The sequence below is a fragment of the Pithys albifrons genome, chromosome 19, assembly GCF_047495875.1.
Source record: "Pithys albifrons albifrons isolate INPA30051 chromosome 19, PitAlb_v1, whole genome shotgun sequence".
Taxonomy (NCBI): Eukaryota; Metazoa; Chordata; class Aves; order Passeriformes; family Thamnophilidae; genus Pithys; species Pithys albifrons.
The window spans coordinates 3,513,509-3,535,091 of record NC_092476.1 but is presented as its reverse complement, the minus strand read 5'-3'; the positions used below and the strand labels follow the sequence as shown (position 1 = coordinate 3,535,091).

The following is a 21,583-nucleotide window of genomic DNA, read 5'->3' as shown; positions in this document are numbered from 1 at the left end:
GATTCAGAGCTCATTAGCTCGAGTTTAGCATATCTCCCTCTGGCTGCTGGGGGCGAGCACTGGGCAGGATTAGCGGAGCTGGAGCTGGGGTGTTGCTGGAGGGCCTGGCTCTGCTCTGCCTGCCAAACCCAGCAGCACAGGCTCACATTAGCAGGACTGGGCTGCAGGGAATTCCCTGGCATGGAGCAGCTAAGGGGATTCTGGAGGCTCCAGTGGCGGATCGATAGAGCAGCCATCACACGCCCACAGTCCCAGCACACAGAGAGCCACCATCCACCCAGGCCTTCTCCAGCATCCTCAGTTCTCCTGGGCACAAATGAGGCACAAGGATTCCTCCTGTCCCACCAAAGAACTCTTAAATATCTATGGAATTAGCTCTTTTCCTGATAGAAAAGTACATCAGCAATATTTAGACATTGCTGCATCCCTGGAAGTGTCCAAGGCCAGGTTGGACCAGGCTTGGAGCAACTTGGGATAGTGGAAGGTGTTCCTGCCCATGGCAGGGGGTAGAACAGGATGAGCTCTAAGATCCCTTCCAACCCAAACCATTCCATGATTCTATGATATAATATCCTGACTTTGTCACTAAAGCACAGAAAATCTGTTCTCATCACTGAGGTTTCCATGAGGAATTTTTATGAAAAAGAATTCAGGAAACAATCTCTTCATTCTGGCATCACTGGGGCTGGTTTTGGGCTCTGCTGTCTCACAGATCAGTGATAAATTAAAGAAACACCAGTGGCTTACTGGGTCAAGTCTTGTCAGGCCACTGGTCATTCAGGAATCCCTGGAGTTGGTGTGAGCACGGAGCGAAGGCTGAGCCAGGACATTGGGCCTTGGGAAGGCAGCTAAGCTGGCAGGAGTCTGGGGATGCCTCAGGGTGACCCTCTGCCAAAGCTGCTCCACCTCCTGCTCCCCCCAAAGCATTTTGGGGTGTCCCAGCACACTCCTGCATCACCTCCCACTGGAGCTGAGTGTGCAGGACAGAGAGGGGACTGTTACCAGGGAACAAACACACCCCTGGGCTGTGCCCACCTGTGCCATTGGGGGATAGGAACAGCCCTGGTCTGTCTTGCCTCAGAAAAACTGATACTGATGCCAGGCAACAAAAAATAATCCTATCCATGCCAGCTCCCACTCCCTCCTCGCTCTCCTGAGGCTTCAGGAACAGCAGAAGGTGTAAAATACCTGCTCTGCAGCCACACAGCACCTTCCTGCAAGGGGCTCCACTCTGCTCTGGAGGCTTCTGGCTCTCCTGGCAGGCAGGCAGTGATCCAGAGGGGAGAGGGGGCCTTGGAGCCACCTTGGAATTCAGCAGCTTATTGCAAGGGAAGTTCCTGGGGAGCTGCACCAAGGAGCCTGGGCAGGGGGATGGCTCCATCCTGCAGAAGGAGCTGATCAAGGGATCAAACTCAGAGAGGCTCATCCTGGAGAGCAAGGGGCAGAGAGAACAGCAGGGAGGATTCCCCCATCTCCCCAGGGATTGGTGTCTCACCCTTCAGGAGTCAGAAGTTTGGGAGAAGCACCGTATTTCTGGTTAGATTATTCTGTGGCAGTAAAATCACTTGATAACTCGCAGCACCAGGGGTTTGTGCTCTTTTAATTGCATTCCCAGCATCCCAATTCCTGCTCTCCCTTGCTGTGCAGTCCTTGGCAGCAGGAGAATGACACTTTTTGAGAGGATGTTTTAGGAATTAATGATGAGTGAGGTCACCCAGCCCTCCCACTGCTTCCTGGAAATTAAAGCAGGGATGTGCTTCACTGCTTAACCAGGAGGGCCCATGATGAAAAAATGATCAGTCAGAATCCGAGATGCTTTTATATTGTGCTCCATGTAGGTATTCCTGATCCCATTGAAATGCCAAGGACAGCCTGGCCACGTTCCAGTGATGTTACAGACACGGATGCTGGGAAAGCAGCTGCTTTTGCCAGTGTTGGTTGTTGAGATTTACACAGGGGACTCTCCCATCCTCAGGGGGAATCCTGAGGGAAGAGCCATGGGAAGTTACACCATCAGTGTTGGTGTATAAACTCACGTCATACAGGGCTGCAAGTGCTGGTGTTAAAAGACTCAGAACCAAACAAACCTCACACCTAAAGACAACAACAACTCGCCACAGGCCTTTAAAAAAATTCCTTTTTCTGAGCTGTGGAAGATTTGTTGCTCATTATCTGAGGTCATAATATTCCTTAGGCAAAACCGTGATCTTAACTCCTGATGCATTGCAGCAGTGCAGGGCTGGGGTGCCACTCTGGGCAGTTCTTGGATTCTGGAAGGACCAGGGTTCCACCACTGTCCTGTGTCAGGTGCTGTCACAGCATTGCCCTCTTTGCTCTGATTCTGTGAATAGGTGGGAGGGTGGGACTCGGGTGGGAGGTGGAGCAGAGCAGGCTGTGGGTCACACAGTGCACAGAGCAGCCCCTTCTGCCAGGAGGAGGCTGAGGAGCAGCTCAGCTGCCAAACCCGTGAGCCAGAACACAGTGGGTGAGCTGCAGGCTCAGTTGTAACATCCTGGAGAAGGACCTCTGTTAATTAAAAAGGAAATGATCATTAGTATTAAGTCCCATGTTTGCTTTTCATCCCAAAATACTATGAATTTAGCATGGAAACATGAGCCAATCCTGTATCATTTCTACAACGAGAATGTTTGCTCGTACATAGAAATAGCTCAGCTATTTCTGTCTCATTCCACACTGTGAGTGTGAGCTCTGGAGGGAACATTTTCTTCCCCCTTACACACTTCCGAGTGACTTAAATTTATGCACAAAGGGTTTTATTCTCTTCAGACAGGTTGGAATTCTGGGTCAGCATTCCCAGTCACAACCTGGGCTCCCTTTCTTGGTCAGGGCATGGCTGGGGTGCAGCAGGAGCTTCCCCCTCCACAGAACAGCCCCTGGAAGTGCAGCCAGACGGGCCTCGGTGCTGATCAGACAGAAACACCTTGGCTGATTCAACCTGGGGAACTTAGCTGGGAAATTGGGAGCTTTACAAAGCCACCTCGGAGCGCTTTGCCTGCTGAACTCCATCAGGGATGGTAATGGCCAGATCCATCTCAGCTGCCAGGTTTGTCTTGTCACATGGGCCATAAACGAGATGACAAATGCAAACACTTCAGTGGTGTTTATCATCTCAATCACTGCCTGCTTGTTTGCTTCAGCTCTCCAGCACTCCAAGCTGCCAGGCAATGTGAAAGAACAATCCATTTGACTAAAGGGAAAGATCCAAGCTCCCAGCTTAGCCCAGAGTCCTGAATTTCCTGCAGTGAGGTGACAGACTGTCAGTAAACATCAGCTATTTCCTCCGTGGATGCAGCAAGATCAGGAATCAGCTCAGCTGTGATGCTCAGGAAGGGGAGATGGGCAAAATATTTTATCTGGATCTGTGCAAAACAAGTTCATTCTGGCATCTTTGAGGAAAACTCAGTGTCTGTAGGATGGCTCTGTCATTTCCTTTGTGCCCTGTAAAGGTGGTTGATCTGGTACAAGGCACTTGTGGCCCTTTGGTGACAAAGAGCATGTTGGAGCAGGCTTAAATTTCCTGCTGAGGCTGATTCCTGGTAGTAAATCCAGACAAATTCACATCTGTACCTTCTAGACTAGCAAGTTGTGGAGTGGAGACACAGGACTGGTGCTGAAGGCGACGACCAGTGTCTCAGGGCAGGAGCTGCAGTCCTGATGCATTGCAGAGGGTTCTCACTCCAGGCTGTGTGTGGTTATGAAACACTGCTCAGCACCAGAGACTGGCTTTGGCATGGATGAGAGGTTGGACAACTGCTCTGAGAGGCAGGAATGCTGCTCTGCAGGGCAGGGATGCTGCTGCCTCTGCCTCTGCCCTGCCTGAGGGGCTGGGAACAGACACCAGAGCTCTTCTCTGCTTCCCTCCTGTGGTGCTCACTGGGGTTTTCTGTGTGTTTTTAATGGATGAATGGGAGTCTCCCTGGAAACCCCATAAATCTGGGGGTGCTCAGCCTTTGCAGCATAAAAAGCAAGTGATAGTTGGTGTTCAGCAACATTGGTGACAGCTCTGCTCTGGGCAGAACATTCCTGAGCCATGGGGGCAGCACACAGGAACAGTCCCTTCCCATCACATGGACAGAAATTGTTCCTTGGGGGTTTCTCCCCACCCACATCAGGGGTTCATTGCCAGTGATTTCCCCAGACCCAGATCTGGTTTGTTCTGCTCCCCTTGTGCTCTGTGCTCCATGGCCTTGGGACATAGGATTCCTCCTGCTGGGAAAGGAGGTGACATACACTCAGCCTGCTCTGGGAATTCCATCCCAGCAAGGTTCATGAGCTCACACTGTAAGCAGGTGCTTTGAGGATAGAAAATCCCTTGTCATGCTCTTACAGAATGGATGGGATGTTCTGAACTTCACCTAGAGATTGGTTTGTGCCCTCAGAGATGAGGAGCAAAAGCTCTTGTGAAGGATTTTAGGTGTTGTCATTGCAGGGTATTCCCCTCCTTCCCACTCTGTGCAGCAAACTGGTTTGTGCTCCCACCAGCTGTTAAATTCAATATATTGCAGCTGACTGACTCTGCTATTCCTTGTTGAGAAATATCTCCCACATCCTTCTGTTGGAATGAGGAATTGTGGTGATCCAGGGGCTCTCAGGTCTTGCTCTGTGAGGTGTCACCAGCTGAGTCTACTCCAATCATTGTTTAATCTGGTGCCTTCATGAAGTGCTGGATAATTTATTGGCCCCTGGAGCCCCCAGCAGTGTCCTGGAAGTTGTGCTCCCCTCCCTCTAGGGCTGGCTGCACTCACTTCTCTGAGCACTCAGACAAAGGGGCAAAGGCCTTTGGGGCTCAAATCTCAGACCAGCAGGTTCAGTCCCATTGGGAGGGGTTGTGTGGGTGGGGGTGTGGGTGTGATTTTACATTTCCTCTGACAATAACAGTGTCTGAAACACGAGGGCCGGAGAGCTGATTGGTGCAGCTCTGCCTGTGCTGATGCTGATTTGCACCCCTGCCTGTGTTCTTTCTTAGGGGCAGGAATGGTGGTTGACTGGGAACAGGAAACTGGGCTCCTGATGACCTCGGGAGACGTGAGGATAATCCGGATCTGGGACACAGACCGCGAAATGAAAGTTCAGGTAACACCTGTGTGTTTGTCACAGTTACCTTTTCCCTCCTGGAGTAAATCCCATGGGTGAGTTATCCCAAAGCACCTGGGACTCATCTCTGAGGAGCTGACAGGTCCTGGAGCTCCGGCTGCTCTGCTTCCCTGCGCCAGGGTCATGTTCCAGGATCAATAAAACCACACACTTTCATAGGGAGCATGTCAGGACTTTCTTGGAAGTTGGTGCTGTTATTCTGAATGGGCAGCAGTGTTTGGGGAAGGTGAGGCTGTGGAAGCCAGAGGCAGGTACTGGGATGCAGGGAGAGGCACTGGGATGCAGTTTGGATTTCCTCTTAGTGCATAATTGAAATAGTGTAAGAGTCTTTCAAAGCACTGGCACAGATTGCCCAGAGCAGCTGTGGCTGCCCCAGCCCTGGAAGGATCAAAGGCCAGGCTGGTTGAGGCTTGAGCCAGCCTGTTCTAGTGGAAGGTGTTCCTGCCCACAGCAGGAGTGTGGAATGGGATGAGTTTCAAGATCCCTTCTATCCCAAGCCATTCCACAATTCTATGATTTGTGAGGAAATTTAGGTTTGAGTTGGGTTGGTGGTGGAGCATTTGGATGTTCTGCCATCTCTGATCCTCTGGGACACACACGGAGCTGGTGATGGAGCAGCAGTGCTCCAGTGCCTCCAACCAGGAGTGCCCAGGAAAGCTGTGTCCATGTGGAGAGCACTTCCATACCTGCTTAGTGCACACCTGATTCAAGACCTGGGGTGTTCTCACCTCACCCCTCAAACAAGGCACCCCAGGAGCAGTTTCAATCACACATAACTTTCTGTGCCATACAACAGGTAAAAGGCACTGCAAGAGTTCATGTCATTCATAATCACATGGAAGTTCCTCAGAAATCCCAAGGAGAAGCAGCTGGTCGGTGAGAACGGAGGCACCATGCTGGAATAAAAAGGAAGTCGAGTTTTCAAAGCTTCTCGAAATTAATTACCCTTGGATGAACATTAATTGCGACACTTTGACCCCGCGATGCAGGATAATTAAGCCTCTGTTAATCTTAATTACTTTCACATATTATTTTTTTCTATGTAAATTAGGGATCGGCAAAATTCAGGAGGCAAAAATCTTTTAAATTATGATGATTAATGATTGCACCAAAAGTATCTAAAAACATGTTGTTTCTTTTTTTAATTGCAAAGATTGGGTGTGTTGAAATTGAAGTGATTGGAACTTCCTGACTCAGTAACTGGGAAAGTGAGAATCAGCACAAAGAGCAGGAATAAGGCAGGCGGATAAAGGTGCCTTCCCTCTTTGAAGTACAAAAGCCCACACCTCTGGAAGCACTTGGGCTGAAGCCACAGGAACAAGTGCTTCATTTGCACTTCTGTTGAGTGTTGCTGCTTCAAAGGAGGAGCTGGGGGTGGGCAGGGGCTGGAGCAGCCCTGGGGCTGGTGCCTCTCCCAGCTCAGCCCAGGCTGGAACAGCAGCTCCAGGGGTGAATCTGCACAGAAGCAGAATAGGATTGAGGTGTGAACTGAACTCCTGCAGCTCCAGCGGGCCCTGGAACAGGTGCCCAGAGAAACTGTGGCTGCCCCATCCCTGGGAGTGTCCAAGGCCAGGTTGGACAGGGCTTGGAGCAACCTGGGCTGGTGGGAAGTGTCCCTACCCATGGCAGGGGGTGGCGCTGGATGAGCTTTAAGGTCCCTTCTCACCTTCCACCCACTTCCTCCCTTTTACTTGCTACAGGCAAAAAGATTGCTCAGGGTAATCCCTGTGCCTGTTGGGAGTAGAAACATGTTCAATTAAAACTAGTAAAAAAAGCTGAGCAGCACTGCAAAAACAGGCTGGCAATCATGGAGTCATGGAATGGCTTGGATTGGAAGGGACTTTCAAAGGTCACCTAGTCCACCCCCTGCCATGGGCAGGGACACCTTCCACCAGCCCAGGTTGCTCCAAGCCCTGTCCAGCCTGGCCTTGGGCACTCCCAGGGCTGGGGCAGGACCATGGTGTGGGGTCTGGACTGCAGTGAGTGGCAGACAGGCATGGGCTCAGCATGGTGTGCTCTGTCCCCAGGACATCCCCACGGGCGCTGACAGCTGCGTCACCAGCCTGTCCTGCGACTCCCACCGCTCCCTCATCGTGGCGGGGCTGGGCGATGGCTCCATCCGCGTGTTCGACAGGAGGATGGCCCTCAGTGAATGGTAATGCCCTGCCCTGCCCAGGCTCCCTGGCACCCTCCTGCTTTCCCTTGCTCTGTGCCCTCCAAACGTGTCTGTCCTTGTTCTGCAGCCGGGTCATGACGTACCGGGAGCACACGGCCTGGGTGGTGAAGGCTTACCTGCAGAAGCATCCCGAGGGCAACATCATGAGCGTCAGGTACACAGGGTGTTACTCTTGGGGTTGATTTCTCTTAAACAAAGTTGGTTTTCCCCTTTAAGTTCTGCCTCTGGTGTCCCAAGAGCTGAGAGGGTAAAGCTCTTCAGTTTGACATTTGCGTCAGTATTTAACTCCTGCTGCAAATTCAGTGGAGAGTAAGCAAAAGGGATGTGGATCTTTCCTTGGAAGGCTGTTGGTGTGGTCTGGGAGTAAACAAGATGCTGGAATGACCGTCACGAGGCGTGTGAGGAGGGAGGGAGTGAAGCAGGAGCTGAGGCTGGATATAGAATGGCTTGTGGTGGTGGGTCTTTATTGCCCACATCTCTGTGGGGTCATTTGGGAGAGAACACGAGGAGAAAAGTTGGTGTTGCATCTGTCAGGCATATTGCTGGGCAGGATTACTGTGCTGCCTGGCAATTTTCTACACATAAATCCATTTCTGCCGCCTGGTAAATACTGCGGCGAGAGCAGCATATACTGATTTGGCCATTAAAGAACAGCAGAATGTAATTTATTGTCACAAAGCCACTGTTTGCACACAAAGAGCCTCTTTTTCTTGATTACAAAATGGAAACAAAACATAGTTTTCTGGGATTCAGAACATTCCTGAGGTGGGGGATGTGCCAGCAAAAATGTATTAAGATTTTCAGAAAGGGGATTATGTGATGCAGCTGCCAGATTTGTCCAGCTCCCATATTAGAGTTTTTAATCTTCCTTTCTGTAAGCGCCTCCAGGCTCAGGGCTGGGGGTCCTGCCCTCTCCTCAGGGCCCCTCTCAGCCTGGGCTGCCCTCGGGGCAGGAGATGCTGTGCCTCTGACAACAGGTCCGGTCTCTTCCGAAGGAACTCAGGTTGTGCAGATGAGCCACCTCACTGCCAGTTCCGCCCAGTTCCCTCTTTTTCAACTGACAGCAAGATCCAAGAAAAACAAATGCTGGGGCATAGCAAGATCCTGATGTTACTGCTGGAGGAGCAGTTCTCTGAACCTCAGCAGAACTTTTTCCCTGGCCCAGGACAGGGGTTTGGGACAAAGGAGAATAATTCCAGATCCTGCAGCTCCCCATCGCCCCGCACTGGTTCCCCAGTGATGCTGAGTTCAGTTGTTGCTTCATGTTGCCCATTATTGTCCGACTGGGATGTGTTTTCTGTGTCATCCCTCCCCACAAAACTTCACTGAAGCTCTTCCACAGTCTCCCTACACATTCAGAACCATTTTAAAGTCCTGTGAAGGTCCAAAGCTTAACATGAATTCACTGTACATTTGATCTCTCAAACACTGTTTCTATCAAGTCTTTAGGATGTAAATCAAGTTTAATTTGTCTTGAATTTAATTATGTGGCAGCTGGAGTTTCAGCTTCGTACTATGCTGTAAGTAATGCTGTGTAACAGCCTTTTGGTCAGCATTAGTTATTCCAAAGGTAGGGGAACCAAAGGCAATATTCTGCTTTAATGCTTCCATTGTTGTCAGCTCCACCGGGTGACTCACAGTTGTGTGGCCATCAGTGATTTGGGGAAAAACCCTTTAAAAAATGGGGCTGGGGCTGTTTGGTGTGACAGACACACTTGGTGGTGAGCTGTGAACGACAAAGGCAGTGAGGGCTCAGCCATGTGGGATCCCTGCCGAGGGCAGAGCTGTTTACTCAGCACTGGCTGTGCCGTGGGTGGGACCAGATCTCTGAGTGACACTGGTGGGAACTGGGCCATGCTGGTAGGGAAGACAAGGGCACATTTCTTCTCTGCCCGAAGTTCCCACAGAGGTGGTGAGCTCACAGAGAGCTGTGTGGCTCCACTCCCTGTGCCTGGGGGTCCGTGGGACACAGCCTGACCCTGTGGCTCTACTGTGTTGGCAGCGTCAACGGGGACGTGCGGTTCTTCGACCCGCGCATGCCGGAGTCCATGAAGGTGCTGCAGATCGTCAAGGGGCTCACGGCCCTCGACATCCACCCCCAGGCCAACCTCTTTGCCTGGTGAGTCCCAGTCCATCTCCAGCAGCCCCAGCACTGGGAGGACATGGAGCTGCTGGAGAGTCTACAGGAGGCACCAGGATGGTCCGAGGGCTGGAGCATCCTGGGCTGCAGCCCTCCCTCTGCTGGGAGGGAAGGCTGGAGAGTTGGGATTGTCCAGCCTGGGGAAGAAAAGCTTCGGGGTGACCTCACTGTGGCTTTCCAGTACCTGAAGGGAACTGACTGGAAAGAGGGAGAGACTTTACAAGGGTCTGGAGTGCCAGGACAAGGGGGAATGGTTTCAAACTGGTAGAGGGCAGGTTAAGTGGGATATTGGGAAGGAATTCTTCCCTGTGGGGGTGGGCAGGCCCTGGCACAGGTGCCCAGAGAAGCTGTGGCTGCTCCAGCCCTGGAAGTGTCCAAGGCCAGGCTGGACAGGGCTCGGGCCAACCTGGGCTGGTGGAAGGTGTCCCTGCCCATGGCAGGGGGTGGAACAAGATGAGCTTTAAGGGCCCTTCCAACCCAAACCATTCCATGATTCTGTGATGCCTGGAGAGGATAATTTGCCCCCACAGACATCCTTGTTGTGTGTTCTAGAACTCAGTGCACACTGCTCTGACACCCAGCTCTGCCAGGGGCCTGCAGGCAGCAATACTGACCCCACCCAACATTCCCAGTGACTCTGTTTTCTCTCCATCCCCTCCCAGTGGCTCCATGAACCAGTTCACAGCGATCTACAACGGGAACGGGGAGCTGATCAACAACATCAAATACTACGATGGCTTTATGGGACAAAGAGTCGGAGCCATCAGCTGCCTGGCATTCCACCCTCACTGGGTCTGTGTCCTCTGCCTGCAGTTGGGGGTTGGCAAGTCTTGGGATGCCTGGGAAGGCTCACACTGCCATTTTTGTGTGCTTATTTCTCCCCTGCCTGGGCTCTGCAGGCGAGTCCCACCCTGGGTCTCTGGGGCTGCTCTCACACTGTTTTACATAAAGCTGGTGCTGTGCAGGAAAAAAATGCACGTCAGGAAAATGGGGGAACTGCAAAAATGAAAGGCATAAGCTGATAAAGGCTGGAATGGATCAGAACAAAAGGAAATTTGGAATATGTCACAGTAGTTAGAGAGTGGCTCTGGTTGCCACTCAAGTGGGAGACAGGTCCCATCTGCATCGTGGCTCACCCCAGGAAGAGAAGAAATGAGGGAGATGGAAAACCTGAGAGAACATGAATAGATGGGAAAACAGGAAGGAGTTTAAAAAGTTATTCTAAAAACCAGCATATCAGCACACAAGTATTTAACATGTGATGGAAGAGCGGTGGGAAGGATCAAGGGCCTGGAGGAGGAGAGAGAGGAGCTGTGTGACCCTGTGAGGGTTTGGCATGAGCTGGGCAGGAGGGGGAAGGTGGTTTTCCTGCCCAAGGGATGTGTGTTTGATGTCCTGAAGGCAGAGAGGTAAGGAAAAGCTCATCTCAGTTCTGAAAAGGCTCTTTGCAGGAAGCTGAGAGCAATTTTACTGCCCTGCAGTTGGGGATGGAGAAAGAAGTGGGGAAAATTATCTGAAATGGGTTTACTCTTTAAATAAGGAAAGCAAAGCCTTGTCCAGTCCGGGGCTCCCTGGCTGGGCCTGTCCCGGCCCCTCACTGCAGGAAATGCTCATTTTCAGCCCAGGCATCGGTTTCTAATGAGCAGATTTGCAGCCATTTAGAGAAATTATGTTGGCAGTTGGCAGCTAATAGTGCCCATAATTCTCCCCTGTGGCTCTAACTCGCTGGGAGTGTGGGTGCTGGCAGGAATGTGGCAGAGCACAGCACTCCAGAGCTCTGGAGCAGCCCCTGTCCCTGGGGGAATGTCACCCTGCCCTGTGCCTGGCACTGCCCCACACCTGGACCTCTGGAGATGCAATTACACCAGGGGCTGAGGGAGCTGAGGGGGCTCAGCTGGAGCAAAGCAGGCTCAGGGGGCACCTTCTGGATCCCTAAAATTCCTTGGAAGGAGGGGGGAGCTGGGGGTGTCAGGCTCTGCTCCAGGGAACAGGGACGGGAGGAGAGGGAATGGCCTCAAAGGGAGGCTCAGGTTAAACATCAGGAAGAATTTCTGCATAGATAGGCTGGTCAGGCCCCGGCAGGGGCTGCGCAGGGAGGTTTGGAGTGCCCATCCCTGGAGGTGGATGGGGGAACGCCTGGCAATGGCACTCAGTGCTCTGGGCTGGGGCACAGGGTGGGCATCGGGCACAGGGTGGGCATCGGGCACGGGGTGAGCTCCATGGGCTGGGAGGGCTTTTCCAAGGTGGGCATCGGGCACGGGGTGAGCTCCAGGGGCTGGCAGGGCTTTGCCAGCCTCAGTGCTGCTGTGACCGTGTTCCTGCTCTGCCCACAGCCCCACCTGGCCGTCGGGAGCAATGACTACTACATCTCGGTGTACTCGGTGGAGAAGCGCATCAGATAGCGGCGCCCGGCGGGCCCTGTACATAGCGACATCATCGACTTGAATGTTTCGTGTTGGCTGCTGCTGCACCCCATAACTTGAACATTTGTTTTTCTGACTTAGCTACTGATGGGTTTGACAAGGGGAAGAGACAATCTCCTGGGTTTTGTTTTTGTTTTGTTTTGTTTTCCAGCTATATCCTCTAAAAGCTGCAGAAAAGGAACCTTTATTTTTGTTTCCAGTGGTTGGCTTCTCTGTCAAAACAGCTCCTGAGCTTGGAAGGACTTGGATAAGGCAACACCCTTGAGAAGGGTCTTGTTTTAGTCTTTGTTCCTCGTTTTGGTGGAGTGTAGGTTGCTTCAAGGACTAAGTCAGGACTCATCTACAGCTCCACGGGACCCTCCAGCTGCTGCCAACTGTGTGCCAAACAATTCCTGGGACAGGGCAGCAAGACCCAAGCTGTCCATCTGCATGGGATGTACCTGCTCCTGCACTGCTGAGCAGGGCAAGGGAGGCAGGGAAATGTCTCCTCTGCATGAATCTCCTCCTCCCTCCCTGCAGTGTTCTCTCCACTTGAAGCAAGGACAGAAGGTGACCTGGTGGCCCAGGGATCAGGAATCCTAAGGGAAGGGGCTCAAGGAGATGACAAGAGCAGGGCAGGACGTCCCACACTGTAAGGCTGCACATAAGAAAGAAGAGGGAAGGACGAGAACAAACATCTCCAACGTCCCACCAAGCCTGGAGCAAGTCACTTGTGTCACCACATTCCGCCCAAGCCCACAGTGCTGGTGGGGACTCTGGGACACCTCGGGCACTGCCCCTGCTGCTGCCACTGTCCTGCCCACAGGGAGCTCCACAAACACACCTGGGCCCCTGGAGCTCTGCCCAGCCAGCCAGGGAGGCTCCAGGGCCCATCTCTGCTGATGTTCACCCAGGTGATGGTGAGGATTTGGACATTTGCAGATTCATGCACCACATGGCCACAGCTGTGGCTGGTCTGTCCCTGTGGAACCAGGCATGGAACCACCTGGACTGAGCACTAGAGAATCACTAAGGAGGGGGAAGACAGCAGGTCACCTGCTTTGAGCAAAGCACCTTTGTCCTAGCTATCCAGGGAAAGCCTGCTCTGTCTTCCACACCTTCCATGTCTCAATAATGAATGTTTTTGTCCCTTGGGATCCGTGCTGGGTCTTGAAATGGGTGTAGGGAGGGGGAAGCAAAGCCAAAGGACAGGATTCCTTCCAGAGGCTGGGATGTACCTGGCTGAGAGCAGAACTTGCTCTGTGCAGAACTCATTGTGGCAACCTGCGAGGTCCAGAAATTCCCAGGTTTTTTCCAGCCAGTCTCATGGGATCTGCAGGCTCCCAGCAAACAGTCAGCCATGGGGAAGGAACTACTGGTGAGGAAAGGGGTGAGAAACCTTTTGTCCCTATGCTGACAGTGACCACCCCTGTGCCACCCGTGTGGTGTGTCTGACCTGTCACTGCTGCTTCTGCCCCACGTCCTCGTGTCCCTGTGTGTGCTGAGGCACCTGGGCCATGCCAGGGCCGGGGAGGTGGCCTGGTGGCCACCCCAAGGTGCCACACAAGTGTCAGACTCGGCCTTGGGAGAGGGTCCTCACACCACGGGTGGGCACCGGGTCCTCACCAAGCACCGTCCCCGTGTCAGGGAGGCCGAGGGCCACGTCACAGGATAATGAATCAAAGGCTTTAAACTTAAAAACTACCTAAAAATCCACTTTTAAGTTACCCAAAGTTAATTATGGTCTAACAGAGCTGTGCCTCTTCCCACGGCCCCAGCGGGAGGTGTCCCCTCCCCGGGGAGCCCAGTTTGGGATCACACATAACCATTAACATTCACAGCTTACAAAACAATAGATTTTTAACTTCTATCAGTGTATTTGTTAAAGGACTGGGAAATCCCTGGCCACAGGGCAGGGGGTGTGGTGGGAGCTGCTCTGCCAGGCTCCGGTGCAGCCCCATGTCCTGGGCATGGCATTTTGGGGAGCTCAGGCTGGTGTGTGGGCTGTGCTGCCACAGGTCTGATGCAGAGATGCAATCATGGAGTTTAACCAAGGATATGGAGAGTGTCCTACCTTAAAAGTTCACTTATCTCTATTTATTTTACAAAAATAAAATTTAAAAAAATATATAAAAAACCCCACACGATTGTAATGTGAGAGTAAAACAATTACAGACAAATAAATGGTTAATAAAAAATAAATGCAGAAACACTTCCTGCTGTGAGGATCCTTTTGTGGGGCAGGAGGGGAGTCAGGAGCAGCTGTGGCCCAGGAAGGAGCTGGCTGGGATTTGGAGTGCTGGGCTCTGGGGGTTCCCCTGGAACAGGCTGGTTCTGGAGCAGGTGTTGGGACACAGACCCCTTCCCTGTACCACTGTTCCCTGTACCCCTCATCTCCTATAGCCCCCCATGCCCTTTTTATTTCCATTCCCCATTCCCTATACCATCATCCCCTCTGGCCTCTCCATTCCCCACATCTCTATATCCCCATTCCCCGTCCCCATTTCCCATGTCGCCATATCCCCATTCCCTGTATCCTCATCCCTTATAGTCCCCCCATACCCCCATTCCCACATCCCCATTCCCTATACCCCCACTCCCTGTAACCCCATCCCCTATATCCCCCCATCGCCATTCCCACCCCATCCCCTATATCCCCCCATTCTCTATACCCTCATCCCCATTATCCCCCCCATCCCCATTATCCCCCCCATCCCCATTCCCACATCCCATCCCTGTTCCCGGCCCGTTCCCACAGCGCCCCCTCGCGCCCCGTCCTATCCCGCCGCTGCAGCTCCGCGTTCTGCGGGGCCCAGCCCTGAGCGGCCACCGTCGGGGGCGGGTCAGGCCGGGCCGGGCCGGGGCAGCGGCCGCCATGGGGAACCTGTTCGGGCGGAAACGGCGGAGCCGCGTCACGGAGCAGGACCGGGCCGTGCTGGTAAGGGGGGACAGGGCCGGGGCAGGGCCGGGCCGTGCTGGTGAGGGGGGACAGGACCGGGGCAGGGCCGGGCCGTGCTGGGGAGAGGGGACAGGACCGGGGCAGGGCCAGGCCGTGCTGGGGAGGGGGGACAGGACCGGGGCAGGGCCAGGCCGTGCTGGGGAGGGGGGACAGGACCGGGGCAGGGCCGTGCTGGTGAGGGGGAACGGGGCAGGACCGGGGCACGGGTGGAGGGCGGCGGGTCCAGCACTGGTTCGGGGGGTGCTGGGACCGCCAGGGTTCGAGTTGTGACCTATGCCCGCCCCTCTGTCCCCCCTCTGTTCCCCTCTCCGTCCCTCCTCCGTCCCCCCACTGTCCGCCCCTCTTTCCCCCCTCTGTCCCCCCCTCTGTCCCCCCTTCTGTCCCCCCACTGTCCGCCCCTCTGTCCGCCCCTCTGTCCCTCCTCCATCCCCCCTCTGCCCCTCCTCTGTCCCCCCTCTGTTCCCCCCGTTCTCTCCTCCCCAGCAACTGAAGCAGCAGCGGGACAAGCTGCGGCAGTACCAGAAGCGGCTGAGCCTGGGCCTGGAGCGGGAGCGGGCGCTGGCGCGGCAGCTGCTCAAGGATGGCAAGAAAGAGTGAGGGGCGAGGGCTCCCCCCGGGGCAGGGCCAGGACAGGCTGTCCCTGGAGAGGAAACAGCACTGGATAACAGGAATCAGAGTCACAGAATGGTTTGGGTTGGAAGGAAACTTAAAGCCCATCCAGCCCCACCCGTGCCATGGGCCGAGACACCTTCCACTGTCCCAGGCTGCTCCAAGCCCCGTCCAACCTGGCCTGGGACACTCCCAGGGATGGGGCAGCCACAGCTTCTCTGGGCAACCTGTGCCAGGGCCTGCCCACCCTCGCAGAGGAGAATTTCTTCCCAGTACCCAATTTGCTCTCCTGGCTCCTCACAGGACAGTTCAGAGTTGCTGGTTAAGTTGCACGTGGACTTGTCCCCTTTTAGCAGAAGCACAGACCAGATGTATTTTTTAGGGGATTCTTTTAGCCTTTCTTTGGTTTCATCCACGCTGAGTTTTCCTGCCTGTGTGTCCCTCAGGAAAGCCATGCTGCTGCTGAAGAAGAAACGGTACCAGGAGCAGCTCCTGGATAGAACAGAAAACCAGATCAGCAACCTGGAGCGGATGGTGAGTGAGGGCTCATCCTTGGGGACCCTGGGCTGTGTCCGGGGTGGGCATTCCCTTGGAATTCCTGTGGAATTCCATTTAACTGCCCAGTCCTGGCAGGGGTTCAGCCTTCTGGCCAAGGGCAGCTGTCTCCAAAATTGTGCTTGTACCATGACTGTTCTCTGCACATTGGTGTGTTTGGAACCTGCAGTGCAGGTTACGGGTTAAATACCTGCTTTGTAAATTACTGGAGTGCTGGAAACCCTCAGGCTTGTCCAGAACTGCCATTTCTGAACTGGACGTGTCTGGGTTTGGGGAGGCCTCAGCTGGGACTGGCAGCTGGAAAATCAGGTGAAATCAGTTCAAGGACTGCTGGTGTAACTTATTCTTCTGTCCAGTACAGAACTGATTCCTTCCTGCAGCTTCCCTGAGGGTCCCAGCAGCCTGTGCCTGGCTGATGGGAATCACAGAATCATGGAATTACCTAGGGGGGAAAAGCCCTCTGAGACCAGTGAGCCCAACTGTTCTCCAGCACTGACAAGTGCCACTTGCACATGGCTGTTAAATTGCCCCAGGAACTGGCACTCCTTTGCCCTGAGCAGCCTGTGCTGGTGCCAGGCCCAAGTGTGACAGGCCAAGATGTGACAGTGTCTGTTGTTTCTCCTTTCCATTCCAGGTCCAGGACATTGAATTCACACAGATTGAAATGAAGGTCCTTGAGGGGCTGAAAATAGGCAATGAATGTCTGAATAAAATGCACCAGGTACGTGTGGCTGGGGCAGCTCAGCACCTTTGCCCTGTGCCAGGAGGGGCCTCCCTGCAGGCCTCACCCACACCTGGACTTTGGCTCTTCCCTTCAGGTGATGTCCATAGAAGAAGTGGAAAGAATAATAGGAGAAACCCAGGATGCTGTGGAGTACCAGAGGGTATGTACAGCTCTGTGAGAAGGTGGGAGCAGGCTAGGCCTGCTGTGCAGAGTTCCTAGGGTGTGCACTGTGTTCCCAGCCCCATCTGAGAGCCATCAGGCTGGGAATGAACTGTCTTTCCCTCTCTCCCACAGCAAATAGACGAGCTCCTGGCTGGCAGCCTGACCGAGGAGGATGAAGATGCCATTCTAGAAGAATTAAATGCTATTACTCAGGTAGGATTGATGTTCCTGTGATTAAAACCCACATTGTCAGGAAGCTGGTTATGATAGGAGATAAAGTGAGATAGAGGAGATGCTGTTACCAGTGCCAGATGTGTGTCACATGTTGTCTCTCACATCCTTGCAGGAACAGTTGGAGCTTCCCGAGGTTCCTTTGGAGCCACTCCCAGAGAAGATCCCAGGTACGCTCTCCTTGTGCGCGCGGCAGCTTTGGCTCCCACGCAGCAGCTGAGCCCCCCTGCCAGTGTCAGTGCTGTCCCAGGACATGCAGGAGTGCCAGCTGTGAGCCCTGTTCTCTGGGCTGTGCCACTGCCCACACCTCATGCTGGCAGGGCCAGCTGAGCCCTCGCCCCAAGAGGACCCGACACTCCAGTCTCTGTTCCATCAGCATCTGGTCATTCCCTCAAGGGGTTTCCTTCTGTGACATCTGCTGTTCTTGTCACGCTGGTTCCTGCTCTGAGGCATCCACCTGCTTTGAGACACCTCGTTACATTGTGAAGTTCCACAAGGAATTCCTTCCTTGCAAGACTCTCCCACAGCACTCAGACTGGTCCCTGCACGGTCACAGTGCAGGGACACTTACTCTGTGGGTATTGGATTCACACTGCACAGCACTGGATCTCATCGAGGCCTGTGGTGACACAACTCTTCTCACCTCACATCATGGTGATTTGGAACCAGCTGGATGAGGATCACGGGAGTCCTACAGCTCTAGGACTGTTGGAGCATGAGCTGCACACACTGATGGTACATGAGTGTCTGTTCCTGAATGACCCAAGACCTCAGCAGATGGGTTTGTGTGGGAATTCAGCTGGGAAGTGGGAGAGAGCCCATGAAGGAGGTGACCAGACAGGCACTGGTGGTCCTGCCTGGAGAGAAAGGAGCTCACACAGGTGTCTGTCCATGCTGAGATGCTGAAAAGTCAAACTGGTGAAGATTCTTCTCTTGGAACAGCAGAAGCCTGAGCTTTTGCTCGCAGAAGCTGGACCTCTCTGCTTGTCCAAAGAGGAGCTGGAAGAATCCATTTCCTCTGTGTAAAATCTGCCCAGGAGCAATCTGGGCTGTGGGGAATGGGGTGGTTTCTTTGGTACTTGTTTACTTGTAAACAAACAGGGCTCGGATGTCATTGCTGTGCGCTGGCAGCAGCGGGGGAGGGGGCCAAACAAACACAGCCTGGCCCTGCAGCTGTCTGAGCCTCGTGGTGCCAGGTCAGAGGGGCAGGGCAAGAGCTGGACTTACCCCTGCACTCCAGAACTGGCTCCTGCCCTGCACCTCTGTCGTTGGGCTGGTGGCTCACTGGATTGGGTGTGTTCTGAAACTGTTTGAATTCTTCAGGTGCTGTGAGAAAGGGGCATTGGGAATGTGAGCTTATTTATAACCACCTTCTCTTAGTTCAGGTGCTGTGGGAGCATTGGCTGCTCTGCAGAATGGATTCTGAGCCCCAGATCCTCCTCAGGAGATGGCTGCAGGGTATTTACATTCTCTGTTTCTGTAACAAGTTCTTTTTCCTTCCACAGAAGTGTCACCCATCAAGAACAGGCCAAAGGCAGAGCTGGTGGCAGCATCTTAACTCCCAGTGCTGGGGATTGCCCCAGGAACCCCTCCCCGAGGACAGTGTGCCACCCCAAGGACAGTGTGCCCCCCCGGGTGTGCTGGCACGGGCACTGCCCTGACAGGCCCAGCTGTGCTGGACGGGGCGAGCGATGCCTGCACCGGGCGGGGAACCTCAGCTGGGGATCGCTCTTGTATCAAGATTATTTTCTAGTGCTTTCTTTTTTGTAACTTAAACTCTACACTCACTCAGCCGCGCTGACTCGGGATTAAAGCAGCAACTCTAAAACTTCCAAAGCCAAACTTCTCTCTGTAGATTTTGGTGGTCAATCTGCCTTTGCTGTGACTGGAATCCAAGGACATCCCACCCTCGGAGCGACGGTGTTTGTGCTGGGCATGGGCTGGGTGAGCACAGGCCCTCCAGACCGTGCTGTTGTCTCTGTTCTCTGTCCCTCCACTTTTCCTCTCCTGATTCTGTGGATGGGCTGCCATGGCCCTTGCCCTGTAGGCTGGGCCAAGCTCCTGCAGGCAGCAACATGTTGTGCTACTGACTGGAAATGGTTCTGTCTTGTGTAAAATCAGCTTGAGGGTGTTTGATTTGGGCCAAGCTCAGCCTGTTTGCTTGGCTCTGCACCTGCTGGCAGCTGTTTTAGTCGGGGAAAAGCCTGATCTTGTATGAGGTGAAGAGCTGGCCACGGTCACGGTTCAGATCCCTGGAAACCCTGCAGTGCTGAGTGAGACCTGGGCTGGCAGAAATCTCTTAAAATGCCAGCAAGAAACCTTCTGCCTGCATTAAGAGCCAGGATTCCTCCCTTGCTGGCTCTGCTCCATTGTCAGAGTTCACCTCTGTGACATTCAGATGGACTGAGATGGGCTCTGCTCCCGCTGTCAGCTCCTGGTGGACATTTCCTCGTGGGCTCAGAGATGGGAAGGTCAGACTGGGATGAACTTGAAGCTCCTGCTGTACCAGACACAAGGCCTGAAGCTTCATCAATCAACACGCTAAAGGCTCTGCCCCAGGAGCAGCTCGAGGGAGCCCAATCCCCTCCAGCCCACCCTGTGGAGGACAGTCAGAGGCCGCTCTGGGGTGGTGTGACACCAGGTCACACGGATGATGAAGGGTCTGGAACACTGCCTAGACAGGTGGTGGGCAGATTTAGCTGCTCTTGGAAGCAAGCTCACCTGCCAGCTTGCAGATGCTCTTCAGGACACTGCAGATCTTTATTTATTACGGTCTTGAAGCCACAACCCTTAATCTGCAGTTCTGTGACAGCAGAAGAAGGACCAGGAGGGTCCTTGGAGACTTTTGGGGGCTGTCATTGGGTTGTGGGATCTGGTGCTAGACAACAAGTGATCTCAGAGTGTGCTGGGCCAGCAGCAGCTCTGGGCTGAGTTGTGCTCTTTGTGTCCTCTCCGTTATGTTCCAAAGACTGGCCGGGGCTTCCTCATGCTCCTCGTGTGCCCTCAAGGCAGTGAGTACCTTGAGCCACCCTGTTTCCAGTGCCACTGCTCTCTCCTAATTCATGTTCCACAACAAACCCGGGCCCAGAGCCCTTAGCCCGTGTTTACTAACAGTGTAGAGTTGGCAAACCACTCACTGTCTCTGGAGCTGGGCATGGGGTTTGGATGATCCCAGTGCCTGTGCTGTCACCCCAGCTGGAGTTGGAACAGCCAGACCCTGCTCCCAGCCCTCCCAGGGACAGGCTGTGTCCTGCTCTGCTCTTGGCAGTTTATTTTCTCTGCTCAGTCCTGGCTGTGCTGCAACGCAGCCTGCTCCCACCAGAGAGAGCCTTGGATTCACCAGTGTGGTGCTGCTGAGCATTGCTGGGCAGCCTTTTCCCTTCAGGGCTCTTTCAGCCCGTTGCCAGCCTGATGCAGAGTTAACATGACCCTAATTAATTGGATTCATAGGAATGAGAGCTGGGCTCTCCCAGGAAGGTCTTGAGCGGGTCTGGCCTGGGAGCACAGCCCTCGCTGTGGTGCTTTGGGCAAACCTGTTTGTGGGATTGGCATCACCACGGGCGAGGGGTGAGGAGGGAGAACAGCCTGCAGTGCCTCTGCTCCAGTTTGCTTTCTCATGAGCATCCTGGCAACAGGGGAGACCTGAGCCAGCCCTGCCCAGGGCAACTGCAGCAGGGCCAGGCCAGCCTGTGCCCCCGGGGGAAGCAGGTGTGGAGAGGGAGCAGGGCTGGTGCTGAAAGGGTTAATGCAGCTCCCTCCATTCCTTAGTACAGTGAAGAGGCCATTTACTGATCTAACAGAAAAGTTTGGAGCAGATTGGCTGCAGCTTCCTCTGCTAATCCCTGCCCCGAACAGCTTGTGCTGGGTCTCCTTGGGAGGAAGAGCTGGGAGTGGGCTGTGACCTCCGTGCTGTGCTGTGACAATAAACTGGTTCTAATGGTTTCACCAACTCCTGTTGCAGCCTCGTGTTTTCACAGTGAATGTTTTGGATGAGCAGGAGTTGCTTTCCTCCTCCCTCACCTCTTCATTCCCTGCTCCTGGGAGAGATGTGGGCAGGAGTTTCAGAGCAGGCCGTGTGTGTAACAAAAACAATGCTGTTTGCCTGGATGGCCCAGGGAGGGTCGGATGGAGCCAACAGCACAGCGACAGTCTTGGCACGGCCCTGAGCCAGGTTTGGGTGAGCTGAAGGGATTTTTGACAGCCTCTGCCTTAACTGGGTATGATTTGGGTGGTTTGGGTTTTTTGGTTTTTGGGCTGCCCTCATGCCTTGGGTTGGTAATGACACCAAACTGGGTTTGTTGCAGGAATGACCCGAGAATTGGTGACAGAGCCATGGCCAGACCATGCCCTGTGCCTCCAGAGACATGTGGCTCCATCCTGATGGGCTGCACTATCCTGCCTGGGCTGGGCTCCTCTCTCCTCTCCCTCCACAAGATTTTCTGCTTCCAGCCCCCTGGAGTTTGCAGCTTGCAGCCCCTCCCAGCCAGCCCCAGCCCCCCTGTCCAGAGAG

At 53.9% G+C, this 21,583-nt stretch overlaps 2 protein-coding genes across 6 annotated transcripts in view; both read left to right on the top strand.

Annotated features, from left to right (window-relative positions):
• Positions 1-14,045, top strand: part of RPTOR (regulatory associated protein of MTOR complex 1) — a 107,213-nt gene extending 93,168 nt beyond the window's left edge. For all 5 annotated transcript variants that reach the window (XM_071573452.1, XM_071573451.1, XM_071573448.1 and 2 more), the window contains 6 exons: positions 4,988-5,094; positions 7,143-7,270; positions 7,359-7,445; positions 9,294-9,410; positions 10,094-10,223; positions 11,765-14,045. In XM_071573452.1, the coding sequence (XP_071429553.1) occupies positions 4,988-5,094; positions 7,143-7,270; positions 7,359-7,445; positions 9,294-9,410; positions 10,094-10,223; positions 11,765-11,833 (638 nt within the window). In that variant the 3' untranslated portion in view covers positions 11,834-14,045. The remainder of the gene's footprint in view (positions 1-4,987; positions 5,095-7,142; positions 7,271-7,358; positions 7,446-9,293; positions 9,411-10,093; positions 10,224-11,764) is intronic.
• Positions 14,046-14,674: 629 nt separating this feature from the next.
• CHMP6 (charged multivesicular body protein 6) lies at positions 14,675-21,022 on the top strand. The gene is made up of 8 exons (XM_071573809.1): positions 14,675-14,771; positions 15,276-15,385; positions 15,848-15,935; positions 16,591-16,677; positions 16,775-16,840; positions 16,975-17,055; positions 17,189-17,243; positions 18,579-21,022. The coding sequence occupies exons 1-8, from the start codon at positions 14,709-14,711 to the stop codon at positions 18,629-18,631; spliced, it is 603 nt and encodes a 200-aa protein (XP_071429910.1). The 5' UTR covers positions 14,675-14,708; the 3' UTR covers positions 18,632-21,022.
• The last annotated feature ends 561 nt before the right edge of the window (positions 21,023-21,583 follow it).

What these genes read in the sequence shown, in the direction of transcription:
- CHMP6 (XM_071573809.1), top strand. Translation starts at nt 14,709, where the DNA reads ATGGGGAACCTGTTCGGGCGGAAACGGCGGAGCCGCGTCACGGAGCAG. An exon ending in TCAGCAACCTGGAGCGGATG is followed by an intron (nt 15,936 to 16,590) that starts GTGAGTGAGGGC and finishes TTTCCATTCCAG; the next exon opens with GTCCAGGACATTGAATTCAC. An exon ending in AATTAAATGCTATTACTCAG is followed by an intron (nt 17,056 to 17,188) that starts GTAGGATTGATG and finishes ACATCCTTGCAG; the next exon opens with GAACAGTTGGAGCTTCCCGA.